General features: G+C 55.3%; 1 protein-coding gene across 13 annotated transcripts in view; it reads right to left on the reverse strand.

The window, feature by feature from the left end:
• The window catches only part of ELN (elastin), a 33047-nt gene extending 12109 nt beyond the window's left edge, over nt 1-20938 (reverse strand). For 4 of the 13 annotated variants that reach the window (XM_062592287.1, XM_062592288.1, XM_062592283.1 and 1 more), the window contains exons 1-13: nt 20597-20938; nt 11360-11413; nt 10740-10766; nt 10431-10463; nt 8434-8478; nt 7481-7573; nt 6839-6898; nt 6629-6697; nt 6496-6543; nt 4850-4921; nt 4553-4582; nt 4258-4329; nt 396-437 (exon numbers count right to left, since the gene is read on the reverse strand). In XM_062592287.1, coding sequence (XP_062448271.1) covers nt 396-437; nt 4258-4329; nt 4553-4582; nt 4850-4921; nt 6496-6543; nt 6629-6697; nt 6839-6898; nt 7481-7573; nt 8434-8478; nt 10431-10463; nt 10740-10766; nt 11360-11413; nt 20597-20675 — 724 coding nt within the window. In that variant the 5' untranslated portion in view covers nt 20676-20938. The remainder of the gene's footprint in view (nt 1-395; nt 438-4257; nt 4330-4552; nt 4583-4849; nt 4922-6495; nt 6544-6628; nt 6698-6838; nt 6899-7480; nt 7574-8433; nt 8479-10430; nt 10464-10739; nt 10767-11359; nt 11414-20596) is intronic. The other 9 variants (XM_062592281.1, XM_062592284.1, XM_062592286.1 and 6 more) reach the window with 9 other exon arrangements.
• Between the last annotated feature and the right edge of the window lie 6361 nt (nt 20939-27299).

Here is a 27299-nt window from a genome sequence, read left to right on the forward strand (position 1 = left end):
AGGGAAGGGCAAGGCCTCAGCCTGCTCCCTGCCCCTGAGGCAAGTAGGAGCCTGGACATCGCTGAAGACTGCCTTGGCCTTGTTGATTTGGGCCATCTTGTACTGGGAGAAGGATGCTGGGTGGGCAGCATCACCTTCACTCCCACTGGGCTGCCCTAGGAGACAAGGGACTTGAGGGGCATGGCCAACCATGGCAGGGGGAGGGGAGGAGTCCAAATGCCCCTGCACAAGGAGCCATCCCCTCTCTCACAGCCTCTGTGGGCAGCAGCGGGCAGCCTGTCCAGCCTGCCCGGCACTGCCCGCAGTGCTGCCTGGGGTCTGTGGCCCATGTGGCTATCGCAGCCAGCAGTGTAATGAGGAGCTACAACCGTGGAGCAAGAGCTAAGAGCACTCACCATAGGGCAGCTTACCAGTGCTGTAGGGCAATCCATAGCCACCTGGAGAGGAGAAAAGGTGGCCGGTTAGCACATGTTGTGCCAGGCAATGCTGCTGGTAATCGTGCCCCCTCTGCCCCGCGGTGTAGCACCTCTTTGCCAACTGGCTGTGCAACATGAGACCTCAGCCTGGGGGGCTCTTTCTAAGCCACCATTCTCCACCTGGCTGGAGAATCCTTTGGTATAACCCTCCCTGCAATGCAGCCCAACATCCAGGGCTCCTCCACAGGCCAGGAGACTCCCCTCTCCACCAGCAAGGGCTCATTTTGGAAGCAGCGGTTCCCAGCTGTGGTGAGGGGCCATCTCTTCCCAGCCTTGTGCCAAGGGCTGCAGTGCCCAAAGCCAGCTTCCAAGTAAGAATGCATGTTTCCAGGAGTCTCCCGCCACCCAAATTCAGCAGGGGGCCCCCCAAGAGCCCCGCAGGAAGAGTTGTACCCAGATGGCTCCACACAGGCCAACTCCAAATGAAAGGCTTTAATTGGAATCAGGGCTTGGGAGCCTCCTGCTGAAACGTGACCTCATTAAGAGGTCAGCAAGAAGGGATGGAGTAAGATTAGGAGATGGAACATTGTGGCTGAGGAGTGGAGGAAATTTGCAGGCTGTACAACCATCCTCTTGCGAAAGGCTGGGATCCCATCACGTGGGACAGCATGGGGAAACCCATGACTAAATGGGGACTGCTCACTGGGAGCTGGAGATTCTCTGCCTCCGGCCTCCTGGCTCCAAGCACCCATCTCCTCCAAATGCCACAGCTCCCAACACATGGAGAGAGGTTATGGCCCAAAGATGAGCCACATCCTCACTGGGTGCCCAATTATGGGGATCTTGAGCTGCATATGGAAAAGGGGAAGTGCCAGAGGATGTCTTCTGATATTATGGGCCTGAGTGGGCATGCAAGGGCAGTGTCTCTCCATACGAACCAAGCTTTCTCCAGCCACAGGGGAACATGGGACGGGCTTGGGGAGGGGGGCAGGGGGTGGGACTGTCTTGAGCCAGGATGCTATTGCTCATGAAATGAATGTCTTTTCAAGTATGGGTTGCTCTTCCCTCTTACAGGCTAACATGTATGGACCAAATTCCCCTCTACCCTGCCAGGCTTTCCCACATAAACACAAGTTTTCTGGAAAGCAGAGGCTTTTCAGGCAGAGTCAGCTGTGAACTCTCTGCCAGCAGAACCAGATTTCACTGAACTGTGCACAGGCCCACTGGTCTCAATTGGCACCCTTCATGCCAAGCCCTCGGCACCACCCAGAAGCGACCAGGTGGGAAGAAGGGGCTTCGTTCATTGCCGGCCAGACCTTCCTGGCTGCAGAAAAGCCAGGAAGGCCCAGCTCTTTGTGACTCACTTGGAGGTCATGAGGCAACTCCTCCTGCCAGGACCCAAGCCCAGTTCTCCACCATCCTCCAGCCACACATGAGAGCAGCTTTTGCCCCAAAGCTCTGCACTGAACTGATTTGCAGCCACTCTGTACAGCTGTGGGGCTCCCCACCAGCATGCCTGGCACCAGGGGTTGGTGCAACTGAAGGTGCTAAGGGCTGACAGCTATGCCGCCTGGCAGGGAGAAGGCTTTTCACAGACAGACATCTGCAGCCAGGCAGGGGAAACAATTCCCTTCTGTATGGCACTGGGTGGAAGCAAGATTTCAGCCACACATTCAGGGACTAGCCACAGCGTCAGCCCATGGGGCCTGAGATCCTGGAGAGCAGGATGGTTCTGGGAGGGAGAGAAGGAAATCTGCTACCCAGCTCCTTAGTAAGGGCAGCACAGAACAGAAGCTGTCTGGGACATCTGGAGCAAGTCATCAAAAAAGGAGACTTTCCACTAAAAATGTTATTTTCAGTGATGTCCCTTTGGCTCCTTCATTCTGGACTCATGCTCGCCAACTGCTGCAGCTCCCACGCAACTCAAGGGTATGCAAAAGACAGAGGGATGTAAAACATTTCTGGCAACCCTTGGTCTGTCTCCAGCCCCTGGTACTTGCTGTCCCAGAGGAACATGTCATCATCATATTTGCCTTGCTCAAACCAAGGGCCTCAACAGCCAGGCCAGCATGTTCCCACTGGCCAGCCCTAGGGCTCAGGAGTGATACAACAGGATCCCCTAGCTCCTCGGGAATGACTCAAGTGCCAAAAAGTGCTCGACAACTGAAACTACAGCCAGGGACATTACTTCTGGGGGAGAGGAGCAGAGACTTGGCTGAGCTGAGTGAGATGCTCTGAGCATGGCCTTAGGGATTGGGTTCCCCTGCCAAGGGAGGGAGGGGGGACAGTTCCTGCCCACAGGTCTCAGCATGCAGCCATTTGGCTACCTGCAGGGCTATCTTCTCTGATTTATTAATGGTAGCTCCCCAGTAAGTGGGTCAGTCGGCAGCGGCGCCCCATCTGGGCTCCAGGCCACTGGTGGGGCCGCCCCGGGAAGGAGCCAGGTGCAGCCTGAGCCATGCGCTGGCGGTTTGCTGTTAGCACCAGGCACCCCATGAAAGGCAGTCTGGGACAGCAGCTCCTCTGGAGGAGCCGGGCTGTGGCTGGGAGGCCAGACAGTATCCGATCTCTGCAGGGCTGTTCAGGAAGAGAATCGCCCTAATGAGTGTAACTCTGCCTCTGTGGGAGGAAGTCAGTGTGGTTCAAGTATTTCTGCCTCTTGCGGCAATGGGCCCCAGCAGGGGAAGCTGGAGAAGTTGTTGGGCTTGGTGCCCTTGTCTGGGTGGGATCTGGTCTCTGTGAGGGGCTCCAGCACCTGCAGGTGGGGTCCCTCTGTGAAGGCTTTTCTGACAGCAGCAATTCGTTTCGGTAAAGCAGGAAAAGGACCGTGGATCTACTCTTGTTCAGCACTCCTGGGAATGCAGCTCCCTGGCCTGGCTCTGGCTTCTCTCCTCCTGCCCGGGTGTGCCTTGGGTGTGCTCTCGGGACCAGCAGCACAGTGTGAAGCAACCTGGCAGCCTGATCCCTGCTGCTGCTGGGGTGCACAGCAGCCCCAGGCAGGGTGACCTGCATACCTATGCCACTGCTGGCGCTGTTGCCAGCTGGTACTACCTGTCCCGCTGCTCCCCCAATGTCGGTACTGAAGGCTGAGGATCAGACTGAGCTGTCAGGGCAGGCCTAGCATCCTGTGCAGGGCTGAGAGATGAAGGTCCCTGGAGCAGCCCCGATCAAGCTTCCCCAAGCTGAGGCTGAGCCTCGTATCTCTAGGCAGTAGGAAGGGTGACCTGCTTTGAGCTTCATGGCCACCGCCAGCCTGGGGCTTGGGCCTTGGCAAGAACTCTATGATATGAGACATTTGTCCAGGACCAGTTGGTCGCCTGAGGACAAGGCCCAGCACAAAGCCTGGCAGAGCATACTGGGAGAGAGTCGCAGGAGCCATCAAGGGTAAGCACCCCTTCGAATGCAGCTAACTCCTGACCTGCCTAGTGTCAGGAGGCCAGAGGCTCTGGGAGCAGCCTTGGTGGCCTGGCCCAAACTATGTCCTCAGCACTTGCCTATTCTCCCCTTACAACACCTGGCCTTTGGAGGAAGTCATAGCTTCGTCTTTGCGGCTAAAACTAGCCCAGCAGCAGCATTCTGGCAGTCCTCTGGGCCCGAGCCTGGGCACCTGGGCAGGGGCTGCCCTGAGGGCTGCAGGAGGAAGGGCTGCAGCTGGAATTCACTGCCTAGCAGTCCCTTGTTCTGTCTTGTTGTCCTCGCCAAAGTTGGCACTGCCAGGTCTTGGGGACCCAGGGACACCACGGCTTATTCTGGGGACAGTCAGAAGAAATCTAGGTCTGTCCCCTGACACTGTCATAAGAAGGAGCCCTCACCTGTATCCCTGTTGGCTATGGCAGCTTACCTGGGAGCTTAGGAGCTTTGATGGGATACCCCAGAGGGACACCGGGCTGCGGGCCTCCAAAGCCTCCCAGTCCTGTAAAGCCAACAGCAGACTCTCACCTGGAGCCGTGCGCCCAGGCTGCCACCCAGTCCATGTGAGAAGGAAGTATCCAGGACCACCTCGGTTCCCCAGCCACAGCAGAGCAGAGCAGGTGGCTTGGGAAGCTCTGAGGCACCTTCCGGCATATGGAGGCCATGGCCATGATGAGCAGGTTTGGAAAAGAAGAGAAGAGCAAGGGAGAAAGAGAGACACTCACCAGGGATTCCTGCAAAGGCTCCTCCCACTCCTAGACAGAAATACAAATACATGAGTCTCACAGCTAGTCCACGGGAGTCCAAACTAGTCTGTAAAGGACGTATGTTAGGCTATATGTGCACTCAGCTAGAGGTCAGCTCACACTTGCCTAAAAGCCCTGCCAGCCTCCACAGAGCTGTAACCCCAACAGAAAGGCCCTCCCCAGCAAGACCATAAGCCAAGGGCTGGGCCCAGCCCCCCTGGAACAAGCAGAAGTCCTGCCCTAGATCCTGCCATGCCTGGAAGAGGAGAGACATACCTGGGGCTTTCGGCTTGACTCCAGCGCCAGTTGGTACTCCAGGCAGCACCCCTACGCCAGGGAAGCGGACACCTACGACACAGACCAGAGGCCAGCTGAGCATGGCAGAATCTCATGGCTTTGCCTTCTGAGCTAGTAGCCAAGACCCTTGCACCCTCCTTGTCAGCTCTCTAGCCTGGGTGCAAGGGAGAGAGCCCTCCGTGACCTTACTTCTGCTCTAGTCCAACTTCTGCTGTGCTGCAGCCCTGCTCCCCTCCCTGTTGCCAGGTATCCTAGCCCTCCTCACTGCTCTCTCTGCTCCTCTGGCCATGCCTACCCACTGCTGTCCCATGGGCACCCCAACCCCCAAGTCCTTTCCATCCTTCCCTGGCTCAGAGTTAGCCCTGCCCCCAGGGACTGGGCCATACCGCTGCCAGGAGCTTGCTGGGACTCTGCAGCAACTAGCACAAGCACTGCCATGACGTTGCCTGCATGTGCCTGCTAGAAAGAGCTGCCATGCACTTTCCTGGCAGACTGGGAAGTATTTGCCCTCTTGCTGCCTCAGCTCTGGGGATGGCCACTGGCTGTCCTGCAGGGGCTCTGGGAGCCTGATGAGTATGTGGATTCCTTGAGTGGATCACAGTCTTTAAAGAAAGCTTCATGATATACCCAAGCCAAGGCAATTTCCTCTGCCCCTGGTGACATGGTGCAGTGGCTTCAGGCAAACTAGGGCTCTGCAGTGAGCAACTGCCCTCCTGGGCCCTGGCCCACAATATACACTGTGTCCCAAATCCAGCCAGCATAGTCTTGGCCTCCCTTCCCCTTCCTGGCCTCCTCTTAGGGATACAGAGCTCTCAGTCCCTCAACTCTCAGAGGGGAATGTCCTGGCCATTGCTGTATTTTCCACCCTTGGACTTGTCCATTTTGCTGCACCGAGTTCCTGCTGCTCCCAGGCTGGAGGTGAAGTTCAGCCTGTTCAGACACTGACCTCCTGACAGAACCAGGGAAAAACAGGCTTCACTTTGGCCTGGCTTTTCAGTGATTTTTTCAGTAATTTTTTTTTCTATCCTTTTACAAATGTCTTTCATTATAACTCATGCATTTTCAGACACGGAAAGGCATTCCTGAGCAGCAACACACTTCTCATTCTGACAATGTCGAAATGTCTTGTTTTCTCAAGTTTTCCTCCCCAGACTGCTTTGCAGTGAGGAATTCCTGCCCCCCCCACCTCCTCCCCTTCTTCCACATTGCCTTTGGCTGAGCAAGTCATCCCTAGCAAGGTCCATGCCAAGTCCTCTGAAGTGTCCGGCACTAACGCCTCTCGCTCCCACAGAGCTTGGCATGAGATCCTTGGAGACGCCAGGTCCTGCCTTTGGCACTGCAGAGATACTGCTTCAGTCTCGGCAAATTGGTTTGCAGTGATCTAGCAGGCGGAGAGCCAGGGAGGTTTGGAGCTAACTCTCAGCAAGGCCTAACCTCACTGAAGTCACCAGGCCTGTCATGGGATGGTGCCCAGCCTCAGGCATAGCAGAGAGCTCTGTCTGCATGGGCAGGGCAGAAAGGTGGTCTATTAGCCCATGGTATAGCAGACCATAAGGCCACAAACTCAAGCTGCAGAATAAGGAGGCAAGGGCCATGCCGTGAGATGCAAGGACCCTCCAGCTCACCTGCTCCAGGGAGTACACCGCCTGGAAACGCTCCAGGAATCCCAGCACCTGCCAGGCAAGAGAAAAGCACTGGTGAGCACCCAGCCAGAGCCCTTCCCACTGCAGCCTGGCCTGCTCTGGGCCATGCACCTACCTGGTACTTTGGGGGGTTTCCCTGCTGCACCAGCCCCGGGCTGCACCCCACCCGGGGGCACCACTGCACCTGCAGGGTGGCAGAGAGCCCATAAATACCAACCCACAGTGGGCACACAAGCTCCTGTTCCTTTCCAGGTACAGGGACAAGTCTGCCCTAGGCAAGGCTATGCCCAGGGACAAGCAAGCTTAGGATGAGGGTATTCCCTACCTGTGGAGACCCCAAGGCCACCAGGACCACCGATTCCACCCACGCCACCAATTCCAGCACCTGGGGGCATTGGAAGGGGAGACTGCAGAGTGAGATGCCCATCCTTGAGCTATGGGTGGCCAGACTTACGTTGAAGGAAGCAAGGATTTCAGGCCAGTTCTCCAAGGTGAAGGGGACATCCCGAACCAGCAGAGGGGAAAGGTCTTCCCCCAGGCTTGGGCACGGGAGCCTGCTTCCCAGGGCAAGGAGCTGAACATTTGCTCCATGCTTTTGATTACCTCTAAGTTCAGGCTTGGCTAATGCCTCTTTATTGGTACGGCTGGCACAAGAAAAATTGCTAGGGTTCCTCTGCTTGCTAACTTCTGCTGCCCTACCATATCCCTGGCAAAGATAACAGAGAGAGCAGCATCTCCTGCTTTCTGTACCACATCTACCATCCTTGTGGCCTCCAGAGGGAAGGGCAGGCTCATCCAGAAAAGCCAGAGAAGATACCTGGAACCTCAGGTCTGTCAGAGCCTAGTATTACCTTGCCCAGGTCCTGTAGCTTAACTAGGTAGCACAAGCAGTGTGTGGTGCTGGAACAGGCCCCATGCCCAAACACCTGGGCCTGCCAACATCTCCAAGGGTGTCATGTGCACTCACCAGCTTTTGCAGCAGCCTTAAGAGCAGCTGCAGATGGAGCACCAGGGAAGACACCGCCAGGGTAGATGCCTCCGGGGAAGAGGCCTGCAGCACCTGTTGTGGAGAAGGAGAACCAATATTAGTGCCCTGGAGCCCAAGACTGGCTGGAGGCCAGGAGCAGTGGGGCGTGGGGCACTCCCCTGTCCCATGCTTTCCAGTGCCAGCTCTCCTAGGATGACTTGACCTCTGGGCTGTTCTGGGCATTGTGGACAGGGAAAAGTGCTCAGGAAGAGAGATGTTCCATCCTCCATATAGGCTATGGCAATGGGTGGTGAGCGAGGGGAGGCTGAGACTGACTTGGGGAGCAGTGGGAATGCCAGGGCTGCGGTTAGTCTGTGCAAGGCAGTGGTTAGGAGATGTCTGCAGCAGCCTGCAAGCTGGGAGCCTAGCTCTGGAGGTGCCTGCCAGGCTTGTGCAAATGACTTCTCTCCCTGCTGATATGGGGTAACCTCTCCCCACCTTCCCCTCCTGTCCTTCACTATGTCCCTGTACCTGCCTGTCTCCAGTAGTGCCTCTGCCACCCAGGCTGCTGTGCACATCTGGGTCCCCTGCAGCCCTGGGCAGATTGGCTGGGCCAGCTGTGGGTACCATCCTTTTGCTATAGATCCTGTGGGGACCATGGGTCCTGCCACCTCTACTCCTATTACTGCTTGGGACAGTAGGGCCCAACTTTCTTGTGGGCTGTACAAGGTCTGATGTGGTGGGATCATGATGCTGGGGGACCACTCATCTGTCTGCTGCTGGCCTGGAAATGCTGCCCAGCCCAGACAGGACCCACCAGGCAGGGTGAGGCAAGCACCTGGCAGGGACACATGCTATCCCCAGGGTGGGTCTCTGGGGACAGGATGGAACATTGCATCTGCTGGATGCTGGGGACAGTCCTCAGCTAGGGATCTCGAGCACTCTTTGCTCACCTGGCTGCAGGCCAAGTGGGCCAAGTCCCCCGAGGCCTCCGACCCCTGGAAAGAGAAAGGGGTGAAAGGGGAAGAGCTAGAGCTGAGCCCAGGTGCAGAGGCACTCAGGTAGGGGCTGGAAGAGGCCCTGGGCTTTGCTCTGCTTGCTCTGGCCAGTCCTGTGCAAACACAGCTGCAGTCTCCAGCTGGCATGGCTGGCTGTGGGCTTTCCCTGGAAGCCATTTGGGAAGGTTGCTGGCCTGATCTCCTGCTCCATGCACAAGGCAGGGCGGACTGGCTTCAGGTCTTCCAAGAGCCCTTGCCGGGCGCTGGGACGAGCATCACGAGGCAAATGAAGGGCTGTCCCCACCAGGACTGGCTGAGAGGAAGTGCCCTGCTTCCAGCATCGCAGCTGTCATCTCATCCCACAGAGGTGTGCGACTCTCATAGCTGAGAGTGGGACAGCGCAGGACCGTGCCCGTGTGCATGGAGAGCTCCCGGAGGCAAACTTTCCCGGTCCATACTGATGGGGCACCTAACCACCCGCACTGTGGCATGACCCTGATGATCCCAACCTGTGAGAGAGCCCTCTCTCCCGAGCACCGTGGCCGGGGGGCAAGCACAGGGGATGAAGGCAGGCCTGACAAGGGTGGGGAATGGCATGTGTCCCTGCCTGGCAGTGCTCTGAGCCCCCGGCCTCGCGCTCCGCTGCCGTCCCTCTTCGCTCTCCCTCGCCTGCCCCCCACCCTGCAGGGCCAGGAGGGGATGGAGCTGAAATGTTTATGGCTGAGGAATGAATCCCTCTGGCTCCAGCCAATGCTGCCTTCCAACATCTGGGCCTAATCAGTGCTTGCTCCCTCCAGGCGCAAATTCCACTGCCTTTGGCTCATGCCGCGGACACTGCTTCGGCTGGGGCTTCACGGCTGCATGGCGTTTGGTTTTAATTACGCAGAAATAAAGGGCCTTGTTTTTCTTTCCACACACTGAAATCTGAGTAAATGGAGGCTGCAGACCCCCGCCTTGGGCTGGCGCTCCTGCAGCGCAGACAGGCCGGCCGGGGGCTGAGGGAGGACAGCTCACCTTCACTCCAAGGTGGCTGTGGGCATGTGGGCCAGAGGATCTGCACTGGGCCCCAGGGTTCTGGGCACCTGGCAAGGCAGAGAGACCCCTTCCCCAATCTGAAAGGACATCTCCACCCAGGCTTCAGGTTAGGCATCAGGCTGGGGCTTCTCCATCAGCACCAGACCTGCGCCTGGGTGGCCAGGCCCTGCACTCTGCCTCACATTACCCACCACCAGCTGGGGCAGTGCTCCCCAGCACTTCCTGGCAATCCTTGCCCTGCAGCTGGCTTGGTATATCAGAGAAGCTGACTGCCCTCAGCTAGGTATCCTTCTGCTACAACCTCATCTCTGCCCCAACAACATCCCCTTCCTGGCCCCCGGCTTCAGAGACAAACAAATCTCAGCATGGGGTGCAGGAACCCTTGACAAAGCCACCTGGCCACAAATCCAGCCAGGCAGAGGTGCTGCCAGCTTCCCACAGGCACCAGCTCCTGGCAGGGCTGAGGTCAGTGCAGAACTCATGTTACTGGGCTTTAGATCTTTCCCAAGCCAAGGAGCATTGGTGCAGGTTTGCAGTCTGCAAGAACGCAGCAAGCAGCTCTGTAGGGTCCACAGCCACAGGTGACACCTAAGGCCTGGGGACTGGGATCATCTGGAAAAGGAGACATCAGCTGGCCAAAGCAGTAGACCAGGAAAGAAAGTATGTGGAGCCCTCAGAGCTATCAGGAGCTTGGCAAGGGTTAGGATGGTGGGACAGCAGTGGAAAGCAGCAGGCTGATGTTTGCCTTAGGCAAGAGTACGTCCTGGGAGGGGAAGCCCTTGGGCTTTGGCCACACAGGAGAAACAAAGGACATCAGGTGCTGGGAAATAACCTGTCTTCCATGGCTTCTTTCTGAGCACTGGCTCCTGTCATAGCTGGGCTGGAGTCAGCGAGAGAGAGAAGGAAACACTTCTTACCTGGTTTGAGAGGTTTCGCTGCGGCCCCGAGTCCTAGGGCAGATGAGGGGAGAGCAGTCAGAGCTATCCCTCCCTGGAACACAACTCCCCTCTGCGGGTGTCCAGGGAGGGGGAACTCGCCTGGGCCCTCTTGCAAGACCAGCCATTATTCCCAGATGAGTGGGACCAGCTCTTGCTGCCAGCTTGCAGTGTTCTGCCTTTCTGTGCTGCGTCCCCCCCATTCTGGAGTCCCCTCACTGCAAGGCTGTTTGTGGGGACATAGTTCTCTCTTTGCTGGTGTAGCGTGGGCAAAGGGGTCCCAGAACTCACCTGCTCCCAAACCTGCAACCCCAGCACCTGCAAAAGATTGTACAGTTTTAGCTCTGGTCCCTGTAAGTTCTCTCTGGCCCTACTGCCCTGCCAGGTTCCCCCTGGGTTGATGCCACAGGATCAGAGGTGGAAGAGGGCACAGTGGGGCGCAAGGGGCATGACAAGCATAGGGTGTCACTTGTGGTGTCCTCAAGCCTCTGGTTGGAATGTTGGTAGAAAGCTGTGACCTCCAAGCACAAGCCCCAGGTCTTAGCTTCCCATGGCAAGCTCCAAGCAGTGTGCAAATGACAGCCCAGGAGTAGTGACTCCCAGTATATGCCTGGCACAGCCACACAGTTGTGCCCCCCATGCTGTGGGCCTGGGGCTTAGGCAGCTGTCTAGGGCCAAGCTGCTTGGTAGGGCATCCTCAGCTCCTCCCAGCACCAGCTAACAGGGCCCCCACACCTGACAGCCATCCTTGCTCAGGCTCAGAGATGCCCTGGCTACTGCTCTCCTCCCTCTCCCCTCCGCCCCCCCAAGGACTTGCCCTGTGGATGCTGCTTCTTCCTTCCAAGCAGGGAGATGCCTCCCCCCAGCACTGTCTGCTCCCTGCTGTGCTGCAGTGTCTGGGCCTCCCTTACCTGGGAAAAAGCCTCCTCCTGGGACTCCCCCTCCAGGGATAGCACCAGGGACCCCTGCAAGAGAAGAAGCAGACATTAAAAGCCCCACAAGGATTCCTGCCTACAGTAGGTCAAGGTTGGTGGCACTCCCCTGGGGCAGGGGAGCTGCTCTCTCCAGATGGGATGTGATACACACCTCCAGGGTAAGGGATCAAGGGCAGGTCCCTGCCTTTTCTTGCACCTCAGTTTCTCTAGCGCTGATGGTGAACAGGAGCTGCCCCAGCTGAAAGCCAGGGCAAAGAGCTTGATGGAGGTGTCAGCAAGACATGGTATAGGTCCCTTAACGGTGAGAGGAAGACTGGACCTGGCACTGAGTGAGTCTGGCTAGCATACAGCTCTGCCCCTGATAGCCAGTCCCATAACACAGCTGGAGCCATCTCCCACTATCTTTCAGCTTCACATGGTCCTTCACATGGGTTCAGGCCCTACAGTATTCAGAAATAGGGGTCATCCCAGTTAATCCCCATAGTCCACATGGGTCCCACTCAAGCTTGGGCATCCCTGCAGGGAGCAGGCAGTGGGATGTGGCTGTCCCACACACATACTAGCTGCCTGCTGGACTCTGTGTGGGAAGATCTTCCTGGGCTCAAGCTGGGAGGAGATGGCACCAAAACCCACCAAACCCACCTGCTGCTGGGCCCATGTCCTTCTAGCCATTTCTGCAACACTGAGGTAAGCTCCCAGTCCCCACTGGTTTCAAGGCAGTTTGTGCTCATGCTCAGAGCTCATACTCAGATGCCATGGGAATGTTTGGGGGGCTGTTGGTCTGGACTCTGTCTGTCTCCTGCAGGTCACCAGGCAATTACCTGGATGGTCCAGCCTGTTCCACGAGGGCTTTGGATAGGATAGAGACTGGAGGGGAATTCATCTAGAGGCAAGTCTGCAGGTTGCAATGCAGAGGGGTACTTTGCTTTTTGCTGGGCTCCTTGGCACTATGGAGGTGACTGGTGGGGGAGAGAGGTCAATGAGTTTTCAGTGGGGCTTGCTTTGGTGTTGATCCACAATGGAATTTATGGTGGGACGTAAGTGATGGTGTGGAGTTAGATGTCCTGTGGGGTTTACAATGGGGTTGGCAGTGAGGTCCTGTGGGGTGGGGAGCTCTCTCAGGGTCTCGGTGGGTTCACAGTACTGGAAGTACTTTGGGGTTTTGGCACTGCGGGCTTCACAATGGGGCTTACAGTGGAGACTGCAGAGCTGTGGGGTTTTCAGCACTATGGAGTGGGTGGGTGGGGTTGGTACCATGGAGTATGCTGTGCTGTGAGGTTATTGGTGGGGTTGGCAGCAGTGTTAGAGGTGCTGCAAGGTATGTGGTCGGGTTTGTAGTGCTGTAAGATTGCGGATGGGATCTGCAGTGCTGTGAAATTTGCATGCTGTAAGGTTTGCCATAAGGTTGGTAGTGGGATTGGCAGTGTGATAGGGTGGGCAACGAAGCTGGCAGTGGGCCTGGCAGTGCTGTAGGACATGCAATATGGTTGGTAGTGCTGTAGGGTTTGAAACAAGGCTGCAGGAGGATTTGGGCACTGCAGGATTTGGATACTGTGGTTTTGGATGCTGAGGACTACTGGAGCTAAGTGCAGGGCTGCCACGGCCAGCCCTGCCATGGCAGTCTGCACCCAGCTCTCCTGCCTGTCCTGGACAGAGGTGACAGAGCTAACAGAGGATGGGCGCCGAGAGCTCTGCAGTGACACAGACCTGCTCCCCTACTCCGGGGCAGCAGCAGCTTCCCCAGCTCCCCAGCCAGGCTGTCAGGGGACCAAGGAGGCATGTGCGTGTAGCGCTGCCCCTGCCACTAGCTGGCTGCAGGGCTGGCAGCGTCCAGGTGGCCAGGGCAGGGTAACCAATGGAAGATGCAGGTACTGAGCAAGGCCCTAGATGGCAGAGATAGCTTGGCAGGATGGGGGCTCACATTTTACTGCTTATCTCTTCTCCTTCTCCTAGCACCTACCAGATGTAGCGCTAATGCCAGAGCTCCCCCATAGCCCTGTGCCCACCCTTGGCACCCCCTGACAGATCAGCACCCCCTTTCCTCAGCTCGCATGTGTCCCTGCACCACATAGGGTACCTGTGACAGGGTCCAGCTGGACTCACAGCTCAGCTGCACAGAGAGAATGGGCGTCAAGATACACATAAACACACACACAGAGGGCACATGCACGTCACAGCAGTCAAGATGCACCTGCATAGGACACATGCCAAGAAACACGCACACAGACACCTGCACAGCAAAGCCATCAGGATACGCACATATATCCTGTGAGTCTCAGGATGCACACAAATATGCAGAAGACATCTCAGGAAACACATACACACACACTAGGATTCACACACATGCAGAGGGCGTGTCATGATACACACACAGAGGACCTGTGAGGGCACATGCAGAGGACTCATCACATACACAGGGAACAGATGCATCAGGCGTTCACACATGCATGTAGTGCTATATCTGTGACCCAGTGCCCAGGACTCAACCCCCCCCCCCAAACAGTGCCACTCTCCCCATAACAACTATATGTGCCCAAGGATGCCAAATAGCAGGGTTTGGCTCTGTGACACCCAAAGCTGCCTCCCAGGGCTCCTGGCTACCTTAGGGCAGCCTGGGACCACCCCAGCTGGCCTGGGACCTCAATAGTTCCAAGCCCAGAGAGTTCTCCTGGTGCAGATTGCCCAGCATGGCTAGCACTGGGCTGAGCCCGCCAGGGCCAGGGATTAAGTCCAGCCTTCAAACAGCTGATCTCACTTTGGGAGGAATTTGGGGCTGATAACATGCTCCAGCAAGCCAGAGGCATGCACTCAGTCATTGCTCTGCCCTGCTGTCTGGATGGCCGTCTCGCCCCTCCAGCACAGCCCGGCACAGCCCGGCCCTGCCGAGGGAGGCAGCTGGCCAGGATTTAAGAAGCAGGCTCCTTTTCCCAGCACATCCCCACCTCCACCCCCCACTTTCCCCAAGTTCAGAAAAACAAATCCCAGCTTTTTTTTTTTTTGTTTCCAAACAAACTGGAAATGTCCACACATCACTTGTCCTCCCCCACCCGTCATGCTGGGAAGGGAAGGCTGCGGCTGGCTGCGTAGGATGCTCCACTGCTGCTGGGAGCGAGAGCCATCAGGACAGCCAGGAGCCATAAACATGTTCAGGGAGCAGGATGCCCAAGGCCATCAGCTGTCCCCCACAAAGCAGAAGAGTCCCCACCAGCGAGGCTCCTCCAGCTGTGCGTGGCTCCCCACAGCGCCCCCAAGCCCATGGCCTTGTTTGCCAGGTCAGGCTAGAGTCCTGCTATCACCAGGCTAGTGCTGGGATGGTGCTGGGAATGCAAAGTTAGGCATATTGAGAACCCAGGTGCCAAGCTGAGCTCAGCTCTCTCACACTTTTGTCCTTCTTCCCCATCAACTGGCTGGTCAGAGACCTTGAGGGGAAGCCAGGAAAAGCTGGAGGCCCAACTGGCCTGTAACCTCCCTAGGGTGCACAGGGACAAAAGAACACCACAGGTGAGGCCACCTTGGGGCTGCAGCTCTTCTTTCCTGTGTGCCTGCCTGGGAACACAGCCAGGGTTAGGTTTAGTTCAGTTGGTTAGAGCATGGTGCTAATAACGCCAGGGTTGTGGGTTCGATCCCCATACGGGCCACTTGTCTGAGGGCTGGACTAGATGATCTCCAGAGGTCCCTTCCAACCTTACCGATTCTATGATTCTCCTGCCTGCCTGGGCACTTGTGCCCACTGCCAGGGAGATTCCCCAGTTGTGGCTGCTGCAGTCACACCATCCCTGCCTCCATAGCCCCAGAGAGCATAGCGGTGACCTTTGGCAGCCTGAGTCTCGCAGGAAGCATCTCCCAGACATTGTCCTGACTCTTGCCTAGGGCTAAGTCTCTGTGCTCATCCCAGTACCTTGATTTGTGGGAGGTATGCATGTTTGAGGGGGTTAAAGAGGACATGGCTGCCTCATAATGCCAGTGGACAGATGTTCATTAGCTTCAGCCTCATTAGCCTGCTCCATGCCCAGCTCTGGAGGCTGAGTAGGACAGCAAGCCTTGACACAAGTCTGGATTGCCATGGTCTTGGCAGAGGGAGTAGCAGGATGTCTGTGGTAGGGAGCTGTTCGAGGATTGAGGACATGATGGGTTTGCTCAGGAGCATCGCAGAGGCCTGCTCTCCCCTTTTTGGTTCTCCCTGGCTTAAAAAGACCAGCTCTGATACCAAATGTGGTTAGCTCTGCATTTGGTTTTGAAGTTATAATGACTCTTTTACAAGCTGACATGGGCCCCCTTTGCTGGCATCAAGATCTGGTACTCAGGAGCCCCACAGAGCCGGGTGCTCTTCCAACAGGGAGGCAGTGCTCTGGCTGCCAGACAGCACAGGGAGGTTTCTGACCCACTCAGGTCTCGGGCTAAGGACCAAGCTCAACAGCCAAATTTGGCCCAATGTTGCCAATCCCACTGATCAGCAGAGCCACCACAGCTTTGGCAAGGCAGTCCTTGCTTCCTGTTCTGCCTGCATTGCTGGGCTCTCCAAGGCCGTATCAAGCTAGGACAACTGTTCTTTCCTCCACCTGGTGTCCTGGTTGCATTCATATGGCCACGCTTATCATACACCTCTAAGCCCAGTTTTTCACCAGGGCCCATCCATGGACCTCTTTCAGGGCTGCAGGCAGGAGGTAATCTCTCACTGCAGCACAGCTCACGGAGCTAATCCCTGGTTTAGGGTGCTCTCCCTTTGGCCTCTCCACCCCCTCTTCCCCTGACCTGTCTAAAAAGGAAGGAACTGAATCATCTTCCAGGATTGAAGGCTCTTTATGCCTGAAGGACATTTTTCTCTGAAGTCCCTGATGTCTCTGAAGGACATTTTTTCTGTCCATGGACCGAGCCTGCGTAGGACTTTGGGAAGAGAGCATTTCTCTCTATTTCCCAGCCTGGGGAGAGCCAAGTACCAGTGCTGCAGTAAAGTAGTCAGACACAGGTCTTCCTGGATTCTGCACTCTGTCAGTGATGCTCAGGGTTGTGCTCATGTGCTGGCACTGCAGCTGGCTAGTAAGTCCACAGATCTGACAAGCACTGGGCTTGTCAGCAGCACCATGGGGAACTTTCTTCTCAATTCAGATGCAGGAGAATTTGCATTTGAGTGTTCTGTGCTAGCTGCATTAAGGTTTAAGACATGGAAATATTTCAGGATCTGGCATGGAGACTTTTATTCTAAACCATGGACTTTTTCTTCCATAGTGCTCTCTATCATTTGATCACTATTTCTATTATCTCCATGATTTTTACTATCTGCGTTATGACTTGCAGATTTCTTTATGAGTAAGAAATACAGATGTTTTCTGGGATCAACATTTTATTTTCTTCTCTTTAGAGAGAAGAGAACAGGCTGAAACATCCGCCATAGGACATTAATGCTCAGTTCTGACGCTGACTAAAGCCTTCATCGCACCCGAGCTAAGCAGCCAAACATCCGATTCGTCAGCAGACCTTGCTGTCCTTTCTATGTGTGCGTGAAATCATTCTTGAAGGAGTCTCAGCAAGTAACTGCTGGAGATATTTCCCTCTTTCCTCACATTTCTGTTTTCTTTTCTGGGAGAATCAGTTTTGGAAACATGAGATCTCCAGGCAACTGCCCGGCACGCTTTGAACCCGAGCTGTGTCCTGACCTGAGCCCACTGGTAGCAGCTCGGGAAACCAGCCAGGAGTGAGTGCCTAACAGGGGGAGTGGGGCAAGCTGTGTTTAAGAGCCTGGCTTGTGCCCAATCCCAAAAACTTCAGCTTTCATTTCTGAGTACTGAAACCTCCCTTGTGAACAAGCTGCACCGTGCAAGTTACTTGCTGAGGGAGCAGCCCCACCAGGCCAGTGTCCCAGGAGGTGTTGTGCTGGAAGGGGAGATGCCTTCCCGGGCTAGCCTGCAAGAGATGCCGGGTGGAGAGGACCGTGCTTAGAGTGCCCACAAGTACGGCAGCCTGGAGACGGCAGGATGACTCCTGCCCCTTGCTCCGACTTGGGCTCTGGCCTAGGCAGCTGAGGAGAGCGGCGTCAGGAGCTGAAAGGCTCTTGGCAATCCCAGCCCTGGGTCAGTTTCCCTCTCATGATCTGATATGGGCCCCAGAGCTGCTTTCTGAGTATATATGGTGGTCACAAAATGACTCTCCTCTGAGAACCTGCACTAATCGCCTTACTAGGAGCCAAGCCTCGAGGAGACCAAAGCACTAGCTCCTCAGAGGCTTTGGGACTCTTGGCTGACTTTTGTATCCTCACACGATCTTCAGGAGGGTCACGATGCCCTTTTGGAGGCCAGTATACCAACACACACATTGCCAGCCTGTCTACACCCACCTGAGTTTCCCCCTGTGGCCCCAGATCCCACTGGGCTGGGACACCCCATGGTGTTTCTGTCCTCTCTGAGGATGGCCACTGTCCCTGTCTGGGGCCATCCCTGTGCCCCCTGGCATGGAAAGTCCTGAAGGACAGATAACTATCTCAAAATGCTGGGGAGTGCTGGATTTGGCACCTTTTAGAAGAAATGTGCTTTCCCCATATGGGGGCCTGGTTCTAGCCTAGAGGCTGTGAAGTTTCTCCACAGTGTCCTGTACACATCTGCACCCCAGGGATTATGCAAAGCAGGCAAGGCCTGAGCCCAGCTCACTGCCTGGACATCCAGACCAGGGAGCTTCCCAACTACAGCCAGTTCCAGGTAGCTGAAAGCCCAGGGCTCAGCTCCTCCACAGGCAAGCACTGCTTAGAGGGAGCTGCCCCATGGTCCTGGGACATAGTATCTCTGTCAGAAATGATCTGCTCATATGCAGTGAGGCTGCCTCTTTTCACCTCTCCTAACTGTGGGATCTCTCAAGGGTCTCCTTTTCTGTTTAGCTCAAAACTAGGCTGATTTGGAGGCACCACAAGAGACAGTCCACTGACACTGTCTGCAGGTGCTGCCCTGAGCCACCTCTGTGTGGATATGCCTCAGAACACCCTTGCAGGTGCACCATCTCTCCCTCATGCCACCAGAAAAGCCTCTGCCGCAATTTGGCCCCTGTGAAAGCTGGCAGAGCAGGGAGCATGGTTGAACCTGCTCAACCACCAAGCACCTGCTTGCAGCATGCCAGACTGCAGAGACAGTGGTCACTCCTCCATGGGAGAATGTCTCCTGATGTCCCCATCATCACTGGGACCAGGGCCAGGGCCAGGGCCAGCTCTTCCGTGAGCTACCTCCCCAGAGCAGCAAACTGAGAACAATTCAGGAACTGGAGTGGGGCCAAAAGCCCCAAATGGTCAGAAAATCTTGCAGGATCTTCCACAGAGCCAAAACCTTCCTGGAATTGTCCTAACTGGTAAATGTTTGCAAAGCCACCATGGTTAAACAAGCCAGCATGAAGTATCACACTGAGTGGTGGCAAGCGCCCAGGAATTATTTGCATCCCATCAAGGATGGCACTCTGACCCTGGCCACGGGCCCCTGAGCTGCAGCTATCCAAGATCAGGCACAGGCGGTGACTCGGCTTTACAGGGAGCTGCCTGTCTTGGCACCACTCCGGAGCCACACCGACTGCTTAGCGAGAGGCAAACCAGACAGCAGACAGGGTCCTGGGAAATTGCAGCACTGGGTCAGAGCAGAGTGCACTGGGGAACTGGCACGAAAGAGCTGCCAACTGCAGAGAGCAGCCCTGAGGAAGGGGGTACCTCCAGCCAGCACTTGCCTGCTCCTACATGCAACCCCAGCTATGTTTGCCGCTGCCCGTGGTATTCTGTCCTCTGCTCCTTTCATCAGGAAGCTGGCCCCACACAGCAGCAGCTTTGGCACTGACCCTGTTCAGGTCTCCCCTTTTGGCAGTGCATCGCACGCTCTCCCTAGCACAAGACCTGTGTGCACGGATACAGCACTGTCTGCAGTAAAGCCAGATTGTCGTCTGGCTCTCCAGAGTAGACGGTCTCATCTCTGGCCTCCCACCCTAATCATGCTGTCTCCCTGTCTCACAGCCCCTTGCCTGGTTTTGCCAGTGCAGCATCCTATAAATCTATGTTTTGAGCAGTATTCTGCCTTTCTCTGCCTTTCTCTGCAGTGGTTCATTGACTGCTCCAGGACACAAATCTGGTGAAACAAATGAGTTTTTCTCTAAAGCACACTGCTCCCGGGGCTCTTTTGCACACTGATCACTACTGACTAGGAAACTCCCACACAGTGTGACTAGTGCAGGTTGAACACATGCCATGCTGCACAGGTTGGTCTCCCCTGTTCCTGCATATGGCCCAACCATGAAACGTGAGCTGTCCTGTAGGCAGGCACCTGCTGAGTGGGCTGACTGCGACCTTCGTCACATAGCGTGGTATGAAGGAAGGGGTGTGCGTACACTGGTGCATGGTGTGTTCTCCTCCCCACCATGGCACCAGGAGTAGTTTCATTGCCTGTGCATACTCATGCATGATCTGGAGGTGTCACCCGGTCCCTACAGGTGATGCTGCCATGTCAGGGACGAGCCCGCACTCACGCAAGGTGCATGTCACACTCACTTGTGTAAACTGTGCATGCACCAGGGAATACGCACAAACATCCAGCCACCAGGAACACATGCACAAGCAGACTGGTGCAGGGGCTGCCCTGAGCACCAAGAGCCTGTGATCTGGGCAGATCGTGCTGCTCCATAGTCGCACTAATGCAACCAGCGACCGCTGCAGGCTTTGTCGCAGCCACACACTGCACGGCAACTCACACACATTGACTGCGGGATGCACGCACACGAGCACACACGTCCCAACTGCCCTTTCCCGCTCTCATGCAGCAATCAAACTTGCAGGGTAGTGGATGTGCACTCCCCCAGACCCTCATCCTCACAAGTTCCCGCTGCAGCTTGGCAGCTGTCTCTGCCCGTCCTGCCCTCTGCTCTCCCTGCAGGCTGCAAATGTGTCTCGGAGCACGGCGCACTTGGCAGGAAACAGCACCTCAGAGCCTCTACTGTCAAGTACTTTGTCCACCAGTGCCATCCTGGACAACAGGGTGTCACCTCTCTTCTAGTGAGACCCACCAGGCTACATCAGCCAAGCACAAGGGGGGATAAAAAACATTTGGGGAGAAAGGCACCCAGTGTCACCCAGAGGTTCCCCCCTGAGCCAAGGGGCAGTGCCCAAGCCCTGGTGCCCATGGAGGTCCCTGCACCGCAGTCCTGGGCTCTCTGCAAAAGCACACTCAGAGGTTAAGGGGAAGGAGCGTTTTCTTTCCTTACCTCCTTGCTGAGAAGCTGGGAGGATAGAGAAGAGGAGGAGGACTCCGGGAAAGAGGGGTGCAGCTGGCTTCCTTGCCATCTCTTGAAGCAATGCCCCCGTGCTCTCGCAGTCAGTGTGTTTTATCCCAGAGCTGCTTAATTGTTGCTTCCAAGGATGTGAGGGGAAGGGGGGGTGGGGGTTGGAAGGAGGGAGGGGAAAACGAGTGAGAGAAGGGGGGAGAAAGAGGCACAGGACACTACGTCATGACGAAAGGGCAAACACACAAGCCTCTCCAGGCTATTGGGCTGGTTTTTTTTTCCTTTTTTTAATTTCTCTCCCTTGCTGCTCTCTCCAATTCTGGTGCATCTCTGCCAAAAGAGCGGGGGAGCTGCCAAGACAGCCTCCAGTGGGAGGAAAGGGGAGGGCCGACCCGCGACGTACCATAATGGCCAGGCCATACATCGCACCTCGGGTGGCAACCGGGCGCCCTCACACTTCGGCAGGCCCGGGGCCAGCACCTGGGGGCAGGCCAGGTTTCGCCCATCGCTCCGTGATGCACTGCGGGGGGACAGGACACGGAGCTCTGCTCTCTCTGCCGGCTGGGGCTGGGCACAGGGGGCTCAAGGGGGGCCAGCTGGGCTGAGGAGCAGCCCTGCACTCCTCGGAGATGCAACTTGGGTATCAAGTGAGGACTGGTTTCCGAAAGCTGAGGGAAACATGGAGGGCAGGGCTGGAGCTCCCCTAGCCTGAGCAGACATGGGGGGGGGGGAGGGCAAAAAGTGGCGGAAATTAAACATTAGTGTCTTGAGATAAGCTGTCTCAGGAGGGGTCCGGCTTTGGTGTTGCGCTCCAAGACACTGCAGCTGAGGCTTTGAGTTTCTCCCGGCTTGGCCCCTTTGGCCCCTGCTTCTCTCTCTTACAATTGCTAATGTTGTTTGTGTTCAGACATCCTACACCTGGACCGGTGTGCTCAGCTGGCAGGCACCCAGCCTCACTGCTCCGAGCCAGGGACGGGAAGGAAGAAGAAAGCGTTTAACCCTCACCATCCCTGCTCACTCCAGAAGGGTCCCAGCACCACTGGAGGACAGAGGCAGAGCCCTCACTGAGGGGGGACGCTTGCGGGGACAGGGCAGGGTCTAGCTTGGGTGGGAGGGGAAGGGGGCATGTGGCGGGGATGGTGACAGGGACCCAGCAGGGTGCTGTGGGGTCGAGGACACGGCCAGGCAAAGGGGGGCTGCTTGGCGCGGTGGAAAGAGCACAGCAATGATGTCCTGACTTTGGCTGCAGTCCCGGTGTCCAGGACAGATGTCTGATGGGACGGACCCAGCCAACAGCCACGGTGCCCGGCAGCCCGGCCTGTAGTGGCCGTTAGGTGGCAGGCGCGAGGTGTCCGGCATCAGGATCCAGCCCTCCGGCAGGAGGACAAAACTGAGAGTTTGCAGAAAAAACGAGCTGTCTGAACCCAAGACTGTCCAGCGGGGGAGAGCAGTGCACATGGCTGAGCCCTCTGCCTGGCCCTGAGGTGTCCTGGGGACACGGAGCACTGATCCCTGGTGTGAAGGCCCACAGGATCTCTCCTGGCTCTCTGTGGCCAGGCCTGGTTAGCAAAGGCCACCACATCCCACAGATGTTATCCCACACCAATCCAGACACTGGTGCCGGGGATTTCTTGCCTGTGTGATGCTTGGTATGTAGCTGAACTGGGTTGCTCCCATGCAGAATGATATTTGCCTCATTTCCAGTGCGAGTTTGTTCAGGTCCAGGCGATTGCTGTTTGTTCCTGTCCAATCCCCCTCCCTGGATATCAGGCCATGGCTGTACTGAACTCAGGGTTCAGTCCCCTTTCAACCATTCAGTCCTAGATTAAGGCTGGTGCGAACTCAGAAGAAGTCCGTGTGGCCCTGCCTGGACACCACGTCCCCCTTCTCACAGGGCATCCCTGGACAAGTGCTGGGGAGCAGCTGGGGCACAGGCAGCAAAAGCAGCATGGTAGGCAGCGATATAGTTCCTGGGGAATGAAGAGCAAGGTGAGCAACATGGCCCTCTCTCAGAGGTTGCTGCAGCCCACAGGCGTGGCCAAGCACTTGCACTGCATGCCATCATGCTCTACCATCGCAAGTCCAACACGGGAGCTTTCACCTTGCATCAGCTTATTGCTAGACGTTGGGATGCAGCTTGTCTCAGCACCCAAACTCCCCTGTGAGCCCAGGGCCGCTGGTCAGGGAGCCACTCTCGGTCCTTCACACTCAGGGAGAGCATGTGCAAGGAAGCAGCATGCCTGCACTTCCTCCCCATAAGGTCTGGACCATGGTCCTTAGTAGCCCCCACAGTCCACACTTTTATTTCATGGCTGGCAAAATTGGCAGCCTCTGATAATGCAAATCATTAGCAAATCCACTGAGTTCCTCTTCTCCTGCAAGAGATGAGAAGTCCCAAATCTGGACACCTACTTAAAGAAGTGTTAGCTAAATCCTTGTTCAGGATTGTCCCTCCAGGGCCCAGCTGTCTGGCTTATCTCAACTCCCACTTTATTTTAGGGAAAGTGCTGATTTCTATGGCCTCAGGAAATCCGTAAGGTGAGAATTGCAGAGTGTTTTGCCCTCGACGGTTGGAGTTTGGCTATGTTAGGAATGGGGGGCCCTTACAGAGCACCAGTCGCAGGAACCACTCGGCCCTTCATGGGCTTTGCACAGACGACGATTTTTTGTTTCACCTGCTCTTCTTTGTGCACGGCAACCCTGCAGCCGCTGCATGCAGCAGCTGTGGCTGTTGCAAAAGACTGTGGGCTGTGGCCATGGAGGGCAAAGAGCACCCTCCGTTTCAGAGGGTGGGGTGTGCATCAGCAGGAGGCAGAGCAGTCTGGCTGGCCCGACCATCCACTAGGCTCTCGTTGCCGAATTACGTAATGTTTGAGCGAAAACACACGCAGTTGTTAAACACAAGCTCTCTGTGCTCTAACAGAAGGAATGGAGCAAATGGATTCGAGGACTAGCAAGAAATAGTTTTGCAGCAATTCCAGCCACCTAAAGTGCAGTTATGTGGCCGGCGGGGATGGAGAGCCCCTAAACAGTGCTGGCCAGGGGGTCCGGGCAATGCATCCTCAGTGCATTCATCTGTAGAACATGCAGAGAGCAGGGCCAGGAAAGTGGCCTTGCGAGGAATTGTAACTGGGGCAGCTGGACATTTCTAACAGCTTCCTTATCTCTTGCCAGTGAAACAGTTTTGAATTTTGAAAGCATGTTTTGTACCTAGAAAGAATAGATGCAAGGCAAGATTCCTCCACCCCTAAAAATTACACAGGGGACTGGAATCCAAGCACTTTGCAATTTGGCCAGGGTAGAGTCAAGCATTTCATGAGCTGCCCGCAGGGAAGGGCTGGGAGCATTTGCTTAAGTTTGCAAAGTGTTGGGGAAAAGCTGTGCAATTTGGCCAGCGCCAGGAAGGCATAGTTATGGGTACAGTCTAAAGAGAAAGGAGAAAGGCAGAAAACATTTCCTGTAGGGAGGCCCAAGCAGAAAAGAGTTTGCTATGTAGCGCAAGATCAGGGTGAGAAAAAAACATTGCAAGCGCTGGAGGGAGAAGTATACTTGGGACCATGTCCAGGATCTGCCTGTTTATGCCAGTGCTGGTGGCAAAAGGCTGGGTGCCTTACCCAGGAACGGTGACAGCTGCAGAGAGGAAGCCTCATGTGGCTGGTCTCTAGCACAGGTCCCCAGGTGGCTGTCATGGATGTCAGGTGTGAGCCCCACACATTTTCCATAAATGCTGAAATTGCTGCAGGGGGAGGCACTTGATAGCCTTACCCTGCTGTCACAGACATGCACACTGTCCCAGGGGCAACACTGCTCCGTTCCAACACACAAAACATAGAAGTAAACACACCTTTGCCATAGCTACAGAGGAGCCCAGCACCTGCCTCTGCAGGGATTCACACCGAATTTCCTGACGCATGCTGTTTACAGCCGTTGTCATAGGAAACAAAGCTTGCTGTGAGTTGCTAACGGGGTGTGACACAGCTTTATGGCGCCTATGCGGGAATATATAGAATACGCTTAAACAAAAGTTGTATGTAAGGGGAAGAGCACAGGATATTTGGTGGAAGAGCCCTCTGGAAATGTCCAGCCCAAGCTTGGGCTCACAGCAAGAGCGTCACCAGTACTCACAAAAGCCATGATTTTATCTAGCTGAGGCTTCAAACCCTCTAAGAATGGATATTCTCCAGCTCTCTGGGGACCTGTGTTAGGGCCACATCACCCTCCTGGGGAAGAAATTCTCACTAATGTCTGGTCTGAAACTAAGATGCATTTGCAGCTGTGAATATCCCAGAAACCTCAAGACAGGGACCACAGGAAGCTGTGCACTGGCTCATCCTACGAGAAAAGTGGACTAGAGATGTATAGTGTTGATGATAATGAAAAAGGGGCCTAGAGTTTTGTGTATGGATATAGATTACCAGCTACCTGGTATAAGCTACCTGGAGGAGATAGAATTGCCCCCCAAAATGGATGATCGGGAGTTGTGAGGACTGATAAGGACCACAAGGGATTTTCCATCAACTCAGAAGCTAGGCCTGGCAAACTCACTTTGCTCCAAAGAGCATCCAGAGGGCCTGTTGACAGGATCTGCATGAGGTGTGGAGTCCCAGTTCCAGCCGCACCTCTGCAGACAGATCCCCTCATGGTTACTGTGGGGACACATGCTGGTACAGGTCATGTATGGTGCAGAGCATGCAACGCTCACTGCTCTGCGAGTGCCAGATCCCAAACACAAGAGGATCTTGGGGGCAGTGATTGGGATAGCCTTTGGCCACACAAGAGGAACATGTATTTCAGGCTTGGGTAGGCAGATGCCAGGGGAGCAGGGGCAAAATCAGATGAGTCGAAACTCTGAACAGTGCCCAGTGAAGAGACCAAGCAGACTGCAATGGAGAAGAAAGAAATAGGCCACAGAAGAGCAAAGGTGATTCTGGACTTTTCACAGACTCACTGAGGGCTTCCACAAACACACTCACGTCCTGCAGCAGCTGCGTTTCTGCAAGAGGCAGATGCAGCAGACAGCTGCTAGTGCTGTGAGAAGTGCAGCTGCAGGGAGCTACAGGTGTCATGCATGAGCAGCGAGAGTTCTGGGACAGCAGTGGAGCAGCTGCTGATCCTTGCTGCTGCCATGCACTGACTCTCAGGTCAGAATAGGAATAGACCCTATTATACAGGGTCTGTCATGGTCTCAGGAAAAATAGGCCACTGAGTATGTTTGGTTCACCCTGTTTGACTGGCATTATGCAGACCTTTTCATTTCAGCTGCTCATGCCTCTCCTGGGAGAGTGACTCATGCTTGAGCCACAGCATGTCTTCTGGAAAGGCAATGTAGTCTTATCCAAAGCATCAAAGGACAAGGAATCTGCCCCTACCTTTGAATGGTTGAGCATCCTTATGATATCCTCTCTTGGTTAATCAGGTTTCATGCTACTAGATGCTGTGATCACAAAGCTCCAGGCTAACAAGGATTTCTGAAATGATGACCTTTGCAGGTCTGTGTGCTACAGCAGCACAGAGACATGCATCACAGAGCACAGAGCAGGAAGAACAGGCAATGTATGGGGCATGGACAGGGCTCTGTAGTACCTAGGAATCTTCCTGTGGGCTCAAATCATTCTTACCTTTGGCAAGCCAAACATTCAGGCTTGTCAAGTTCCTTGTTCAAAGGTATTTTCAGCTGTCTCTGCAGCTCTCCCCTGAATCTATTCTGATTTTTCCAGGTAGTCCTCGAGGGGCTGGCAGCTGTGGCCAGCTGTGTCTCACCATGAGAAATGACCAGTCACGACCCCTGCATATGGCTGTGAGTGCTTTCAGAGCTCCTAAAATCAGGAGCAGAGCAAGGAATCAAGATAATCCCCTACTCATCAGTTGGCACGCTTGATGCAGCAGGACCTGAAGGCCACTGAGGTGTGCACAACTGGGAGGCCAGAGCAGAGTGTGTACATGGGTTTGTGCACAGAAGAAGCTGTGTAGCCTCTTGTCAGACACCTCTTTTCAGCCTAAGAGTCACTCTGACTTTTTAATAATCCCTTCTCTCGAAACCAAGTCTGTTAAAATATCGATATCCCTTTCCATGAACACTGGCTACTCAGAGCACGGTTGGGAGATGGGGTCTCTCTCGCTCACATCCCTGAGCATTGCTTGAGTATATTACCCATATTTGCTTAAAGGGGCCCATCTCATCCTAGCACTCCACTCTCCCCACTGCCACGCTCTCTCAGACTCCCATCAGATCAGCCACACTTCTGTAGCCATATTACCTCTGTGGGCCAGTCCTGCAGGAACATTCAATTACCCTGTTTGTAGCCCAAGCCACAGCCCTATGATATGTCCATTTGGCATCAGCATTTCACAGTCTGAAATCTTCCCCTTCCTGCACATACTCAAGGCCTGGAAACAAAAATGGACACATGTTGCAGCACCTTAGAGGGAGGGTATGTTGTGGGCAGGATCTCCATGTTCTCAGCTATTCCAGTGTACACTTGCTGTGTGGATGTTTCTTCAAGCACAAAATACATTGCCAGCATTGCAAGAGCTGTCCCGGGACTGCAGAGGATTAGGCAGCCTGTCTCTGCCAACTGCCAATTGCTGGAAGCTCCCGTTGTACGTGTATCTGTGGGGTTTGACTGAGTAAGTAACGAGGCTTGTGTGACCCCAGCTGTACCCCACCCAATCTTAATTTTCCATT

Source organism: Rhea pennata, chromosome 20 (genome assembly GCF_028389875.1).
Source record: "Rhea pennata isolate bPtePen1 chromosome 20, bPtePen1.pri, whole genome shotgun sequence".
Classification (NCBI taxonomy): domain Eukaryota; kingdom Metazoa; phylum Chordata; class Aves; order Rheiformes; family Rheidae; genus Rhea; species Rhea pennata.